At 36.2% G+C, this 16646-nt stretch overlaps 1 protein-coding gene across 1 annotated transcript in view; it reads right to left on the bottom strand.

Moving 5' to 3' along the window:
* vps8 (VPS8 subunit of CORVET complex) overlaps positions 1 to 16646 on the bottom strand; it is an 893492-nt gene that overhangs the window by 391660 nt on the left and 485186 nt on the right. The window contains exons 33-34 of the mRNA XM_051931263.1: positions 12113 to 12202; positions 285 to 331 (exon numbers count right to left, since the gene is read on the bottom strand). Coding sequence (XP_051787223.1) covers positions 285 to 331; positions 12113 to 12202 — 137 coding nt within the window. The remainder of the gene's footprint in view (positions 1 to 284; positions 332 to 12112; positions 12203 to 16646) is intronic.

The following is a 16646-nucleotide window of genomic DNA, read 5'->3' as shown; positions in this document are numbered from 1 at the left end:
CTTGAAATAAAATGGGTAAGTGTAAACAAAACACACAGTTTGTTTATCCCACAAATATGGTTTCTATAGAAATACTCAAAAATCCTAAGGCTCTTATAATCTCAGGTCTTATCGACATCACCTTAACTGCTTTCTACTTGCAAATGAAAAATTTAAGTCCTTATTATTATCACTATTTTTTCTAATCAGAAAATGTGCAGATTTTTAAAAATGCATGCATTAATAGGTATATGAATGAAGAAATATTTTCTTCAAAAATAGTAATAAAAAAAAAGTCACCTTACCTTGGGTCAAGCAGATACCTCAGAAACTGCAGTCTCAAAAAATTTTCCTAGATTATAAACAAATGTGAATGCACATTAGTTCTAATTTTTGCAACAGTAATATTAAAACACATTATTTTCATCAAAAACTAATGTTCCTTTAAGAAATAAGGTTTAATTTACCATCACTAATTCATTATTCAATACATTTGCCTATCAACATAAAGCTATACTATTATTAAAATATGAAAAAAGAAGCCTAGAAAAACTGTATAATTAATTTCTGTTTATCATGAAATGAATGATATAAAAAGACTACTACAAGTCACATAATAAGCAATATGGGTTTATTTTTAACATTTGTCTGTTGATGCATAATTCTCTGATTTAGTAAAGCTGGAAAGTGTTGGAGAAATGTCTATTACTTATTTCTCACTATTGCCACAAAATCTGTTAACTTCCTTAGCATTATGTTTACCCAAGAAAAACAAGCTAAAAACGTTCAATTTTCTTCAACAAGAAAAATGCTATTACGTGACACAGACACAAGTATCAAAATATCAACATAAATACAGCAGTAAAGATATGACTGATGCATTTTGAGAGAGTCACCAATGCACAGCCAATGTCACAATCGGAACTGTAGAAGTGTTTCATTGTGAACTTTATATTTTTTTTTTTGTTGCTTGCACATGAAAGGGTAGAATGTCAGTGCCTGAACTGCACAATCGGCACACCAATTGTGTTACTGCAGGCTACCACAGCTCAAGGCTTACTAAGTTCCATATTTCCCCTGACATCAACACTGACAATTGTTGCATTGTGAACAGTGCTTAGGGGACAAGTGTCTTGATTGTCCTCACAATCAACTGCTATTATTTTGTTTTTTTGTTGTGCAGCTACTGTTGCAAAATGCTGAAGCATCACTCAACCAAATTCTCCAGGCATATAACGGCACTTTTGTCGCACAGTGCTGTATCATGCATCAGGTTCACTTTATGTGATAGCATCTAATGGCCAATTCCCATTGTCAGCACTATCACTCAATTCGAGCAATGGTTCAGTTTCAGTTTGTTTTAAACACTACCTTTACAGCTTTTCATTTGCCACAGTGTTTTCAGTTGGAGGCTCTGCCCCAACTCATGAATATTTTTGAGTTACCATAGAGGGTTTGGCAAAGCACATAGAAATATTCATGATTATTTTGCAGCATACTTGCTATTTCATCCACTAGATGGCAGCAGAATACTGTCCCAAGCATTATTCAGGCTTAAAAATTGTCTTGACTCAGGGTTAACCACAATTGTACAGAATTCAGAGTCATGCCCAAGGTTAATGTCAAGGAGGCTAAGAAAATGAGAACTTTAGAACAAACAACATGACTCTGTAGTTAGGATATAGCGGGATGGATAATGGATGGATTATTGTATGAAGGAATTATCTAAAAAGCTGAGGAGATCTTCAAAAGAATTCTATTTTAGATTCCACAAAAAAAAATCTCCTTTCTCTTGTCTGCGACCTTTGTGGATTTTTATTGTTTTCTTTGCAACAGTAATCTTAATACATCTTTGACATCTCTTTAAACAGGAACAAATTTAGTTGGAATGTCCACTAAACTGGAACAAGCTTAGTTGTAAAGTCACCTACTACGAAATGGAGAAGATAATAAAACTGGACCATCTTAAAACAAAATAACACTGCTTGGTGGATGTCCAAATATTCTAAAACTAGACCGAACCCTTATGATATAAAAGGAAAATCTCATTGACAGGTATGTCTGGGATGATGTCAAAATTGTTTTTAATATATGTTTGATAATGTCTAAACAACATCAACAACATTTACTTAAGGCTAGTAAAAGTGACCATTACGACAATGCATTGATCCAAGATGTGTTAGTTTTTTTCCCCATTTGTTAAATAGGTGTGTAATAGTCAAGACTTATTTAATCCCAGCACACTATTGATGCTACCATTCTCAAAACCATAAATATTTGAAATATATACATCATACTAGGGGAATCCCCCATGCTCGCTTCACTTGCCAATTCCCCCTGCCTGCGCTACGTGCCAGCCACTTTGCGTCTCTGCCACTCACATTGTGAAGAGGTGGGCAGAACGCACCCCAAGAAGACATGGTCACTCCTCTGAAACCCCCTCTTAAATGGTGATACAATGGGAAACAAATAGTTTTTTTTTTTACCTCCTCTTTGCTCGATCAGCTGCTGGTTTGCTGCTGCTGCTGCCGCCATGCCTCGTGATCTGCATCTCGCGTAGCGCTTTTAACATTTAAAAGCCTGTACAGCAGCTGTCCTACTGTTTGTCTTTTATTTACGGCCCTGGGCGTGGTTAAATCTCTTGGCACAAAGTCTTGTCATGCAGTACACGGGTTCTTGATATTTTTTTAGTTTATAATTTAAAAACGGAATAAGAATCTGAAAATCTAACAACATCACATTAAAGTTTGATAAATTCTGAAAATAATGATACCAAACATATATGTGTAGGTTTTAAAATAAGCTTGATTTAAAGTGTGACAAAAAACGTGACATAAAAACGTGACATCAAATCGTTGCACTTTTAGGCTTAGGATTGTATATATAGAGAGTAGATAATTATATATTTGGGATTAATAATGTTTATCTAATTTAATCTAATTGCTGCAGGTTTTAAGGTGAGCCAGTATCTTAATTCAAGGTCAGTCTCTATATTGTATCATTTAATTAGAGTGACTATTCCAGGACTCTTGCTTTTTCGTTTGCAGAATGATCAAACAGGGTAAGTTTTAATCGTCCATTTTTGAAAATGTCAGCAATGCTGAGTTTTGGTGATGTTCTGCTCCCATGACTACTACAGCTGGAACTTCCAGAAGATGTCACATATTTTTATCTAGAGCTACTCTGTGTTAGTAATTCTAATTTATCAAAATTGGTGCTGAGTCTTATTGTCAGTTGACAGCAGGAACTTAAGAACTGACACTGCTTGATAAACATTCACTTCTCTTGTAATAAATAATGCAATTGTCTAGCTACATGCTAAAGTTATCTAATCTGGGTGGACATAAACTGTACTGGCAATGTGAAAGAACCTGAAGACAAGTAAGGCGATGTGGAATGGAAGAATGTACGACTTGGCAACATTTGCAATGAACTTTTCTACTTCAATGTATTTGGGAGGAATTCACTATCCATGCTGAATGAGCAAACAGATTCTAGTTCTCAGGGTACAAGATTGTTTCATGAGAGTTGCAGTAAAGTACATCTGTATTCTTATTCTTCTATAAGAAGTTTTTTTAAAGACTGAATTTTCTACCAAAACTCAATTTAAGAATCCTTCCCTGCTGCAGCAAATTTTCAAAAGAAATCCGAAATGTCTAGCTTATATACTGTAAAAAATGTTACTGCCTTTGGTAAGACATGTAAATCATCAAATGTAATATTTTATTCTGTGTGCAATGAGGTCTTTACTCAGGAACTCCACAATGAAATGTATTGTATTGTTCTTAGGATCAGCCCTAAGGCAACCATCCTTGTCCTGACAGAAGCATATGAATTTGCTATATGCAACCATGTATTTACTTTAATAAAGGCAACTTTTAATGCAGTGAAAGTCTCTAATGTTTTATATACTTGTGTTATGTTCCTTAATACAACAAAATCAAATGTGCAGAGTTTCAACTGACGAAACAAAGACTTTAGAAATCAGTTGCACCAGCTCTCCTGGATTAAGATTGAGCTCCTATACAGTTGAAGCCAGATGTTAATGTACACTTGAATTAAAACTCACTTTATAACCCTTCAGCAGACTTTATACTAAAAAACTATAAATCTGGCATATCGTTATGCAAGGTAAAATTCATTTCATCCAACAATATTCACAGACAGATTATTTCACAATTCCAGTGGGTCACAAGTATACAAACACTTTTTTAACTGTCATTTTGAAACAGCTTGGAAAATTCTAGAAAAATATGTCAAACCTTTAGACAATTAGACAGTTAGCTTCTGAAAGCCAATTAGCCTAACTGGAGTCAACATGTGGATGTATGTTAAGGCCTACCATCAAACTCACTTCCTCTTCACTTGACATAATGGAAAAATCAAAAAAAAAAAAAAAAATCAGCAAGATCTCAGAAAAAAAATTGCAGACCTCCACAAATGTGGTTCAATACCTTTCCAAATGCCTGAAGGTTCCACATTCATCTGTACAAACAATAATATGCAAGTATAAACACCATGGGACCACACAGCCTTTATCTGCTGAAGAAGGGACACATTCTGTCTCCTAGAAAAGAATGTACTTTGGCATGAAAAGTGCACATCAATACCAGAACAACAGCAAAGGACCGTGAAGATGCTGGAGGAAACAGGTAGACAAATATATATATCCTGTGGTAGGAATTTAATATCTTATGTGGCACCCGGCCGGGGTTCATACCCGGCCTGGATGCCCATGAAGACAGGAGGAGGGTTCATTCCTCCTCCAGACCGCGAGGGGGTGTCCGCCCTGGTTATGTTGGGGGCCACGGGTACAGAGCTTGGAAGCCCAACCCTGTAGGGGCCCGTGGTCACCGCCAGGGGGCGTCCCCCTGCCTGAAGGACCCTGGACCCCAGTACTTCCGCCACACCAGGAAGTACTGGGGGAAGAAGAGAGGGAACACCCGGAGTGCTTCAGGGAGGACAGTCGGCACTTCCGCCACACTGGGGCGTGTCTGCAGGATGGCCGGTGCACACCTGGAGCACATCCGGGAAGGAATAAAAGTGGCCACCTCCCTTCATTCGAGGCTGGAGTCGGGTGGAAGCAGGACAAGGTTCAAGAAAGAGAGAAGGAGGCGGTCCGAAAAGGCAGAGTGGTTGGCCTGGACTTTGGGGAACATTGGGGTTTGTGGCACAATAATTGCAAATAATAGTGTAAATAAACGTGTGGTGGTGAAATTAACATGTCTGCCTGTCTGTGTCCCGGTCAAGTTCCACACCTATTAAAGAAAGAAACATCCTCTAACAGGATAAATCAGTAATCACGCAGGAGAAAAGCTGTTCATTGTATCTTTTAATTACTCCTCAACAAAATGCCTTGGACGGACCATTCTGACCATGCTGTAACGGACTGCTTTTGAAAAATGAAATAATATAACCATACAACATTTAAGTTCTCCCTACCTAAAACCATTACAACAGAATTATCCACATCCATCAACACAACATCCATCCATCCATCCATCCATTATCCAACCCGCTGCTATATCCTAACTACAGGGTCACGGGAGTCCGCTGGAGCAAATCCCAGCCAACACAGGGCGCAAGGCAGGAAACAAACCCCAGGTAGGGTGCCAGCCCACCGCAGGGCGGGCGCACGCACACACACACAAACACACACACCAGGGACAATTTAGGATCACCAATGCACCTAACCTGCATGTCTTTGGACTGTGGGAGGAAACCGGAAACCCACGCAGACACAGGGAGAACATGCAAACTCCACGCAGGGAGGACCCGGGAAGCGAACCTGGGTCTCCTAACTGCGAGGCAGCAGTGCTACCCACTGTGCCACCGTGCCACTAAGCACAACATAGCATTTCAATTCATATTCACCTAACTCTACACAATATCATCAAGTCAAGCACCATTATCCAAATTGGTAATTTTTTCCACGTATCTTTGGTTCTATGTGATGTTAAGTGTCCAAAACATCTTTTCAGAATTTATCCTAACATCTGAGCTCCCGTGTTACTGCTGAAGTAGACCCTTTAAAGTAACTGCCAGCTTCAACTGTACAAATTCCCTTCAGAATTCTACAAACTTCTATCATCTCACTTCTTACCTTCTACTTGTTTAAACTAAAATCAGGTAAAAATTATTGAATCCACCCTGCAGTCCCAGAATATGTCTAGATTCTTGTCTTTAGACTTTCTCAAGTGCACTCAACTTTCCAAAATTGTTTGTTAGGTTAACTGGCCTTCTGTAAGTGCAGGTGTGTATACATGTGGTTCCAATGTTGAACTTATGACTCGTTGGGTTGATTTATAAAACTCAAAAACAGGCTCAAAGACAGATGATTTTACCACGTCAAAAAAATAAATAGCATTTTATTAACATGTCAGAGTTGCTGTGCTGATGCAAAACAAATGGAAATTACATTTAGGAGTAGGTGACAGTCCTTCTACCTTAAGTGCTTTAATGTAAAATTACTCACAAAAGGAAAAACAAACATGCAGGCTTCCAGTTTTTTCCCCCAATCTAAAAAAAATACCTGACTGTGTGAATGTATGTGGATGAGAAAACCCTAAATTCATGAGGGATTCCTGCAAGTCTCTGATGCTACCAGGATAAAGCCCAGATCCCTGCCCACATGCAATGGAAAAACTGGCTTTACAAAACTATTAAAAAAACAGGCTTTTTGATTACTTGTTGGAAACCCATAAACCAAAAGCACCATCAGTCATATGAAAAAGTTTGGGAACCCCTCTCAGCCTGCATAATAATTTACTCTACTTTCAACAAAAAAAGATAACAGTGGATAACAGTCTTTCATTTCCTAGGAACATCTGAGTACTGGGGTGTTTTCCAAACAAAGATTTTTAGTGAAGCAGTATTTAGTTGTATGAAATTAAATCAAATGTGAAAAACTGGCTGTACAAAAATTTGGGTCCCCTTGTAATTTTGCCAATTTGATTGCATGTAACTGCTCAATACTGATTACTTGCAACACCAAATTGGTTGGATTAGCTCGTTAAGCCTTGAACTTCATAGACAGGTGTGTCCAATCATGAGAAAAGGTATTTAAGGTTTCTTTGTTTAGTCATGTTTACACAAAAAAACATGAAATTTGCCTTCTCAGTTGCATCTAATAACAGACAGAATGAAATAAAACAGACAAATAGAAAACAAGAAAGGTTAAGGTAAGGCAGTTAGATAATACATATTTACACCAAAAAAAAAAAAAAGTTACAGATATATATCAACAACCTTAATCATTATCTCCGATATTTCTTATTGAAAAGTCGTATGGCACTAGGAAGAAAGGAGTTTCTGGAGCAATTTGTGTGGGTTTTCAAAGCGACTATCCTTCCTGATTTACTAAACTTTAGTTCTACATGTAATGGATGACTGTCATCAGTTGAGATGATTTCCAGTTTCTTTAAGATTGCCCTCTGACACACACTAGCCATATCATCTACATCAGCCCCAATAACTTTAGCTGCATACTTTGTAATCTGCTGGAGCTTTTTTTGAGTTTTGGTTTGTCAGACTATTAAACTGAAAGTGATCACAGACTGGATCATACTGCGATAGAAGGACAACATGAGGTCCTTGTCTACTTTAAATAGTTTGAGTTTATGGAGGAGAAATAAGCGCTGGTTGCATTTAGAAAATAATTTTTTTGTATTTGTATTCCAGTTAAGATTGTTATCTAGGTAAGTTCGTAAGTATTTATATTCAGTCACCATTTCTACCTCCTCTCCCAGAACTACAATAGGTGAACATACAGATTTCTGTCTCTTAAAATCAAATATAATTTCTTTGGCCTTTTTTACATTCAGAGTGAGAGAGTTTTTATTGCACCAGTTTACCATACAGTCCACTTGATTTAGATAGTGGCTTTCATCCTCCCCAGATATGCGTCCTATGAGCATGGTGTCATCTGCATACTTGATAATGGAGCAGTGGTCATTATTCTGTCTCAGGTCACTTGTGTATAGAGAAAACAATAATGGTGATAAGACACACCACTGCGGACTTCCTGTGTTTAAGGTGCTCATTTGCAAGTTGTGCTTCCCTTTGACTCTTCTCTGAAGAGTGACAGCATAGGATCCTCAAAGCAACTCTCAAAAGATCTGAAAACAAAGATTGTTCAGTATCATGGTTTAGGAGAAGACTACAAAAAGCTATCTCAGAGGTTTAAACTGTCAGTTTCAACTGTAAGGAATGCAATCTGAAAATGGAAGGCCACAGGCACAGTTGCTGTTAAACTCGGGTCTGGCAGGCCAAGAAAAATGTTGCGCAGGATTGTGAGAATGGTTACAGACAACCCACAGATCACCTCCAAAGACCTGTAAGAACATCTTGCTGCAGATTGTGTATCTGTACATCATTCTACAATTCAGCGCAATTTGCACAAAGAACATCTGTATGGCAAAGAAACCCTTTCTGCATTCACACCACAAACAGAGTCAATTTTTTTATGCAAATGCTCATTTAGACAAGCCAGATTCATTTTGGAACAAAGTGCTTTGGACTGATGAGACAAAAATTGAGTTATTTGATCATAACAAAAAGCGCTTTGCATGGCGGAATAAGAACACCGCATTCCAAGAAAAACACCTGCTATCTACTGTCAAATTTGGTAGAGGTTCCATCATGCTGTGGGGCTGTGTGGCTAGTTCAGGGACTGCGGCTCTTGTTAAAGTCGAGGGTCAGATGAATTCAACGAATATCAACAAATTCTTCTGGATAATGTTCAAGCATCAGTCACAAAGTTGAAGTTACGCAGGGGTTGGATATTCCAACAAGACAATGACCCAAAACATAATTCGAAATCTACAAAGGCATTCATGCAGAGGGAGAAGTACAATGTTCTGGAATGGCCGTCACAGTCCCCTGACTTGAATATCATCGAAAATCTATGGGATGATTTGAAGCAGGCTGTCCATGCTCAGCAGCCATCAAATTTAACTGAACTGGAGAGATTTTGTATGGAAGAATGGTCAAAAACACCTCCATCCAGAATCCAGACACTCATCAAAGGCTATAAGAGGCATCTAGAGGCTGTTATATTCGCAAAAAGTATTGATGTAATATCTCTGTTGGGGTGCCTAAAATTTATGCACATGTATAATTTTGTTATGATGAATATTGCATATTTTCTGTTAATCCAATAAACTTAATGTCACTGCTGAAATACTACTGTTTCCATAAGGCATGTAATATAATAAAAGGAAGTTGCTATTCTGAAAGCTCAGACAATGATAAACAAAAATCTAAAGAATTAAGAGGGGTTCCCAAACTTTTTCATATGACTATGTTCAGGGTTTCCTATGATGCAGGCATCAATTTCACTTTTGTACTGTTTAAAATGTGAAAATTGCATTAGACATCACATGTGGAATGCACTGCAAATTCAGATAATGCCACTGTCCATTATCAAACCTGATAAATTCAGTAAAAATCATTGAACATTCTTTAGTAAAATAATGTAGGTGAAACACTGCAGATAAATGTGTGATTTGTCTATATACAAATTTTTCACCACATTGAGAAAGTCATTATTTCTGTTCATTTAGTGATGTGCTGCTTCTCATTTGCTGGTGGTAAACACCATTAAATTCAAGAAGCCTGCAAGAAGGAGTAGGATTTTGGTGGGAGTTGTTGCATTTATCACCTTTGTAGTGGATAAGCTTTCACCTTGTTTGCAAAATAAAGAAGCACATATTATGAAAGCACTTTATGCTATGAGTTTCAATGACAACAGAAACAGGTAAATACAATCTAAATTTGAACTTTTTCTACCTATATTTCCATCCAACACTAAAGAACAATTTACTTCTGGATTTCTCTTTTTTATATAAAGATTTTTAGAGGCAATAATCTCAAACTTACTTTTAAGTGTTTAAGCACTTGCATTTCAGTAAATGTTGTTCCTCTCCATTAAACAATTGTAGATTTGCGAACCCCAGTAATCAAGTATCAGGACTAAATGGAATCCTTCATATAGCTTGCAAGGCTCAAGACAACTATAGTAGTTACCCATCCATCCATTTTCCAACCCGCTGAATCCGAACACAGGGTCACGGGGGCTGCTGGAGCCAATCCCAGCCAACACAGGGCACAAGGCAGGAACCAATCCTGCGCAGGGTGCCAACCCACCGCAGGACACACACAAACACACCCACACACCAAGCACACACTAGGGCCAATTTAGAATCGCCAATTCACCTAACCAGCATGTCTTTGGACTGTGGGAGGAAACCGGAGCGCCCGGAGGAAACCCACGCAGACACGGGGAAAACATGCAAACTCCACGCAGGGAGGACCCGGGAATCGAACCCAGGTCCCCAGGTGTCCCAACTGTGAGGCAACAGCGCTACCCACTGCGCCACCGTGCCGCCCTACAGTAGTTACTTTTGAGTGAATTTTAGGATGCAATCTTAAGAGGGATATAAATGGTTTCAATAAAAATGAAACTTGTTTTTGTATTTGGGTTAAATGATTTAACAATGGTATTAAAAACACCACCATAATAGACTGTTAAATTGTGTAGGTTAGTAAAGCTTTGGTGGTGCTCTGAGCTACAAGTTTCAGACAGTTTTGTGGATGCTAGCTTCATTACTGAATGCGCATTCATCTGCCGAGAACAAAGTTGTTTCATGCAGATAGACATATGGACTAGACGTGGGCAATCATACCAAGTGCTTTTCTCATGATATGTAAACACACCTAATAACTTATAATTCACAATTACAGATGCACCTGAGAAAATGTATTAGTATTAATGGCATTGGTGATAAACTGGCATTACACCATTAGGTAAATTATAAGTAAATTATACTTAATCCCCCCATGCGTATGCTTTAATCTAAGCAAAAAGGGCTTTGTTAGAATCTACAGTTGTGTTAAGAACATGGACAGATTTATATTTCTACATTAAACTATTTGACTTTTATTGCTGTTGGTTTCATTTTATAACTCAAAGTAGCTACCTTTTAGCCTAATGTTTTTCAAACAAAAAAGAAAAACCGTTTTAGTAATACAGGGTTGCCCTGAAGAATAAAATCATATTTTTTTTTAAACTGTAGACTGCTTATATAAAGACTTTTTTTAATTTTGCAGAAATTAACTATGGTGAACTACAAAGGAACTAATTTACAAAGGAGATTACAGGACCCTTAAGGAAATTTAAATAACTAATATACAGAGGCAAGTAGCATTGAAAGTACCCTCTCTGGTACACTAATAATTTAGGACCCAAATACATTTGTTCATTCGTTCTGTACTGTACAAATAATTTATAACTTACATGCATATATTTGTTACCTATGAAATTTATGGTGGTTTTAGTTAAAATGGTCAGATAAGTTTTTAACTTAATGGTAAAACTAACAGAAATTAAGATATTGTACAGCAATTGATTACCAGGATAGTTAGCCAATCAGAAGTATGTAATGTCAAATGTTCCAAAATTCCAAGTAATTGAAATGTGTTAGATGCACCCAAATCAGATATACAACCCAAAACTCAATATTCAGTAACTAAGATATGGATCAGAATATAATATAGCACATTACACAAATGACTATTTTATTCTGCAGAAAAGACACTAGTTTGTAAGGAATAATTACTAAGAACATTAATTAGAATCTAACATAGAAAGCTTATTGTAGGTGTGAGTATGTGTTGTGTGTTTGTTTGCTCTTTATACAAATCCACACCATTGGTCCAATCTCAACAAAAGTTTGCAGACATGTCCCAATTTGTCAAAAAGAGACTAGATTACTTGTGTTTCCTTTTTTGCTACAGTTTTTTTAATTTTAAGGAGAGAGCCCTTTTCCAAATATTAAGCCCTGAATTTAATCAAATTTAGTTTCATTTGTCACTTGGAGGGTAAACTAAAACAATCACCTGGGAGTAACTGGTGATGGGTTCCTTTATACTACACTGAGTTTTAAATACAGTATTTTTTGATGGATTTTGAGCCCTGAAATGAATTAATTTGCCTCTAGACTTGTACACTTTAAGAACCACCATTTAAAGAAGTTGGATAGTTCCGTCTTAAAATTACTTAGTCGAGCATTGCTAGTTGCTGCTAGTGTAATATAAGATGAAATAATATAACTTTAATTACTACGATATTTACCTCAAGTTTGTCAATAATACTTGGAATTTCAGATTCAAAATGAATAGCAACTAGATCAGCTGCTTTGGTAGGATCAATCAATGCCAGCTCCTAGAAGAGAAAACATAAGACATTTTATATATATATATATATATATATATATATATATATATATATATATATATATATATAAAATGAAAATTACAAATAAATAACTAATTAATAACATGCCATTGTTAAACACTTCTACACTAATACATCAACTTCCGTAAAATCTGTACCAACAAACAATATGAAACCACTATTATATACATTTAATGCCAGATTACAAACAAAAAAGTCACAAATTTAAAAAAAAAAAAAAAGCAATAATTGGAATTATTGTATTTCCAAGACATGATTTTATAATGCAAGAAAAGAGACTCTTGACATTTCATTGAAGATTTCAAAAATATAATTAGTGTCCTCTTTTACTGTTATTTCACACATAATTGAACATATTGATTTTTTGTAAAGTTTCACCACTTTGATACAGGCTGGAAATTTAAGGTAAAATAGGTGTTAGAATGGAAGTACCATGTCTACAATTACTTTCTGGTTTCAAGCAGTTGTCATTTGGGGCAAATTATTTTTCTTTTTCTGAGCTTAACATCCATACATTTTTCTTTTCTTCATTATGTAAAGCACTTTGAGCTACTTTTTGTATGAAAATGTGCTATATAAATAAATGTTGTTGTTGTTGTTGATGATGAGGGGCCAGTTCTCTCAAGTTTTTGATCTATGAGGCTGAGTCGGGCGCTGGCTGAGACCAGAAATAAACACCCCAAAAAAGATCACAGAAAAAGTAGCCTGTAATTACTTGGTGAACACCCTCCCCAAATTTCTCACCCAGCCAGTCCGTAGGCTAAATATAAATAACATTGAGGATGTAGTAGCAGCCCTCATGCAATACCATGCAGCTTCACCAGTCAAGGACTCAGAAAAGTCTGCTGATTATCGTAAATTCCCGACAGAATGCGTAACTACTTCTGAGCCTACATGCAGAACCACAGATCTGGTGGTCCGACCACAGAAGACGCATAGTCTTCTCATGCTGCTACAAATGTGGGGAGATGGGCATCAGCAGCAGAGCGTGATCATGTGGCAGTTCAGAGTGACATGGGTGATGCAACTCCATCTCTCACTGATATCTCCATAGAGACTGATGACGAAGCTTTGCAGTGCATCGCTCTGCCCATTGAGGTCGCTCCAGATCCACTCACTACTTTACATTTTCAATTTAGGTAAACACCAGTCTCATTTACGAGAGAACAGTAGAATGACAATTCTCTAAAACTTGCCAAGAATTCGGTCATCCAGATTGTCGGCCAACACACATCGTATCCCATGCCCCTAGGGCCCCACTTTATGTTTAAAAATGGTTTATTATGTGATGTAGCAGACTATGAGGGCGAGGTGAGGTCGTTGTTGCTAGTACCACGAGCCTTCCATTGGCAGGTTTGCAAACTAGCTCACGCCCACCTCCTAAGTGCCCATCTGGGGACCGAGAAGACCTTAGAGTGGATTACGTGAAGTTTTTTCATCATATTGTTTTGTGGTTTGTGGCATATACTTTTGTGTTCCTTAGAAACTAGCTGCAAGCAGATACTCTCATTTTGCTAAATAAGGCAAAGTGAGTGAAGTAAGCCATGGCTTACATGATATGTAAATCAACAAACACAGTAAACAGGTACGATATGTGACTGACAGTGAAGTACTTGCATTATTACACATCATAAACTTATATTGAAAAGCTCTATAAATAATAATATTTGGAAAATCTTTTCTTTGGACACTTTACCTCACAAACTGGCATTTGTTTTTTACTAGAGAGAGACTAACTCTTTACCCCAACTCAGTAATATAATTCCCTTTTCAAACAACTGCTTCTTGGACTTAGATACAAGTATCAATGGATCATTAAAAAGAATATTAAGAACTAGTCCCCTACTTTGCCTCAATTCAGGAACAGGATAGAATCATGTAATCTGACCGCATTCACACAGTCTGGGAGATGGACTCTGGTAGATGGGGGATTTACTTTGTTTTTGGGTTTTTTTTTACTCCATCCTTCTGTTTTCTCCCAGCACAGTTTTTATGAACATTGTACATTTCATATTTTAACTAAAAACATTACATAACAAAACAAAATGCTATGTTATATTTTATTTGGTATGGTTTAAGATAGTTGTACACATTATAACTAACAGTAAAACTTAAAAGCAGCTGAAAAAACACAACAGTACTCTGTTAATAAACATGATTCCATGAAATATGTTTTTTATTTTTTGGCCTGTAAAAATTTAGTCTCTGGAATGCATATTTTACGACCTACTCTAGACTTTTGTTTTTATACTCTAATTTGATGTTTACCTTAATTGTGTTCTGCCCTAATTACCCACTTAAGTTGCTTATTAATTAACTCACCTGGGTTATGGATGGGGTGTAGGTTTATAAATTAAGCTTCTTTGGGTTTTAGGTCAGGGAGAGTGTGTGTGAGAGGAGAAGGACAGAGCAAGGTATGAAGAGCTATGGTTGGATGGTCTGGCTTTGGGTTTTTGGTTGCTTATTAAAGAAATATAATTGTAGTTTGTATCTAGCTGTAAACTTTGTGAAGTTAGACAGCTATGTTAGTGTGGTTCTCCTGCCTTGCTTGTTTTGTGTAATTTTCTCCATATTTTATGTGTTGTGTTTTTTTGACAATAAATGGAGTCTGTTTTTATTTAGCTGGTTTAGTTTTTTTGTGTTTTGTCTCCCTCTTTCTCTCACTTGTGTGGCCTGTTTATATATTCCTAGACTTGCTGGTAGGCCATAACAGCATATTATCACACATCATTTATAGTTCTAAGGCCTGTGCTCAAATTTGATTACTTTAGAAAATGTATGCAAAATTGCTTGTCATGTGTATATATTTATACTTATATCCATTGTTTTGTGCATAAAGAAAACTTACCAAAAAAATAATGTATGATAAATTTACAGTACGGTGTGGACAATCCTTGCTATAAATTTGAAATTTAAGGTATGATTAAAACCATGATTTTCTTTTAACTTGGCTACTACTCCAGATTTGGAGGTATCAAAAAAATGTACAAATCAAAACAAAAATACACAAAGATTCACAAAATCTGAAAGGCAACAGCCACCTTTTCAAAGAACTGTTATCAAAAGGGAAAAGTACAAAAACCTTTACAGAAGAAAGACATTCACCTTGTATTAAAGCTGATTACTGCAGTGCACCCAGCCATCAAGGTTTATTATTTTACTTAACTACCAGTTTTATCTTTTTAATTTAAACTGTATTTTGAAAAAACAAATCTTTATGCTTGCAGCATATTTGACATTAAACTGAATTCTAGTGGTAAGCTTTAAATTTTATTTTCATACTTTTTATAATTAATTGCTATAATGATAAGCTTTTTAAAAGAATTTAATACATGTCCACAATTAGCCTTGTATACTAAGATAGAACCATTTATTAAAGTAATTAAGCATTCAGCTGACTACAACATCAGAAGAAAACGTCAACCATAACATAAGAAAGGAAAAAGCAAGAGTCTAATATCTATAATATAGCAACTGAAAATGAACACAACTATTTATACATAAAGTAAACACCACATACAGATCAATCAAACAGCATTAAAAAAATACTGTTATTTAGAAAATATTTCATTCGGTCAAATTTCTAAAGACAAAACAGTGCAGAAAAACAATATACATGTGGTTCAGGTATATAAAGTAATAATAATTCAATACACACTGAATTTACTATAATTCCATTATTTTTCATATGACCATATTGTGTGGCATTATATTGAGTTTGTACATGTCTCAATAATACAATATGTTGCTGTTTGACCTAAAAGCAAAATAAAATATTTATATTTTCTTTGCAGGCATTGCAACAGTAAAAATGAATTGTAGCATGCTAACTATTATGTATTAAGCCTTACAATCCATAAAGGCTACATGGGTATTAATTTAAGAGAAGAAGATATTTACAGGAAATGCAGTTGCTTATTATTCGTAATCTCAGGCTAAAATAAATCCAGATGATTGATGTAATCATTGCTTAGAGTCATCCATCATAATGCTTTTTAATCTACAGGAAAACAGCAGTCCAGTCTCTAGATGCAAAGAAAAGCTCTATAAAAAACTCATAATTTCCCAATGCACATCTCAGGGCAGAGAGATGAAAGTGGATAATTACCTCCTATTTGTACGATTTAGTAAGTGCATTTCTGGCTGCTGTAGGACCAAAAATGAAAGACACAATTGGTTATTACATGACACATATTTATGCAACCTCTTTTAGTTATTAGTGTGTCACATCAAAGTATTTCCTTCCAAAAATGATGATATTCAGATAAACAATAGCAAGGCCTTGCTCACATACAAAACAGGTTTACACATCTTTCTTACAGTTACAGTACAAAATACTTGGCAGGGAAATAAACCTAAGCTTATATCCTCAGATTTGTTTTATATGCGATAAATTCAATGTTTCATACTT

The sequence above is a fragment of the Erpetoichthys calabaricus genome, chromosome 8 (assembly GCF_900747795.2).
Source record: "Erpetoichthys calabaricus chromosome 8, fErpCal1.3, whole genome shotgun sequence".
Taxonomy (NCBI): domain Eukaryota; kingdom Metazoa; phylum Chordata; class Cladistia; order Polypteriformes; family Polypteridae; genus Erpetoichthys; species Erpetoichthys calabaricus.
This window is presented reverse-complemented; position numbering and strand designations above follow the sequence as displayed.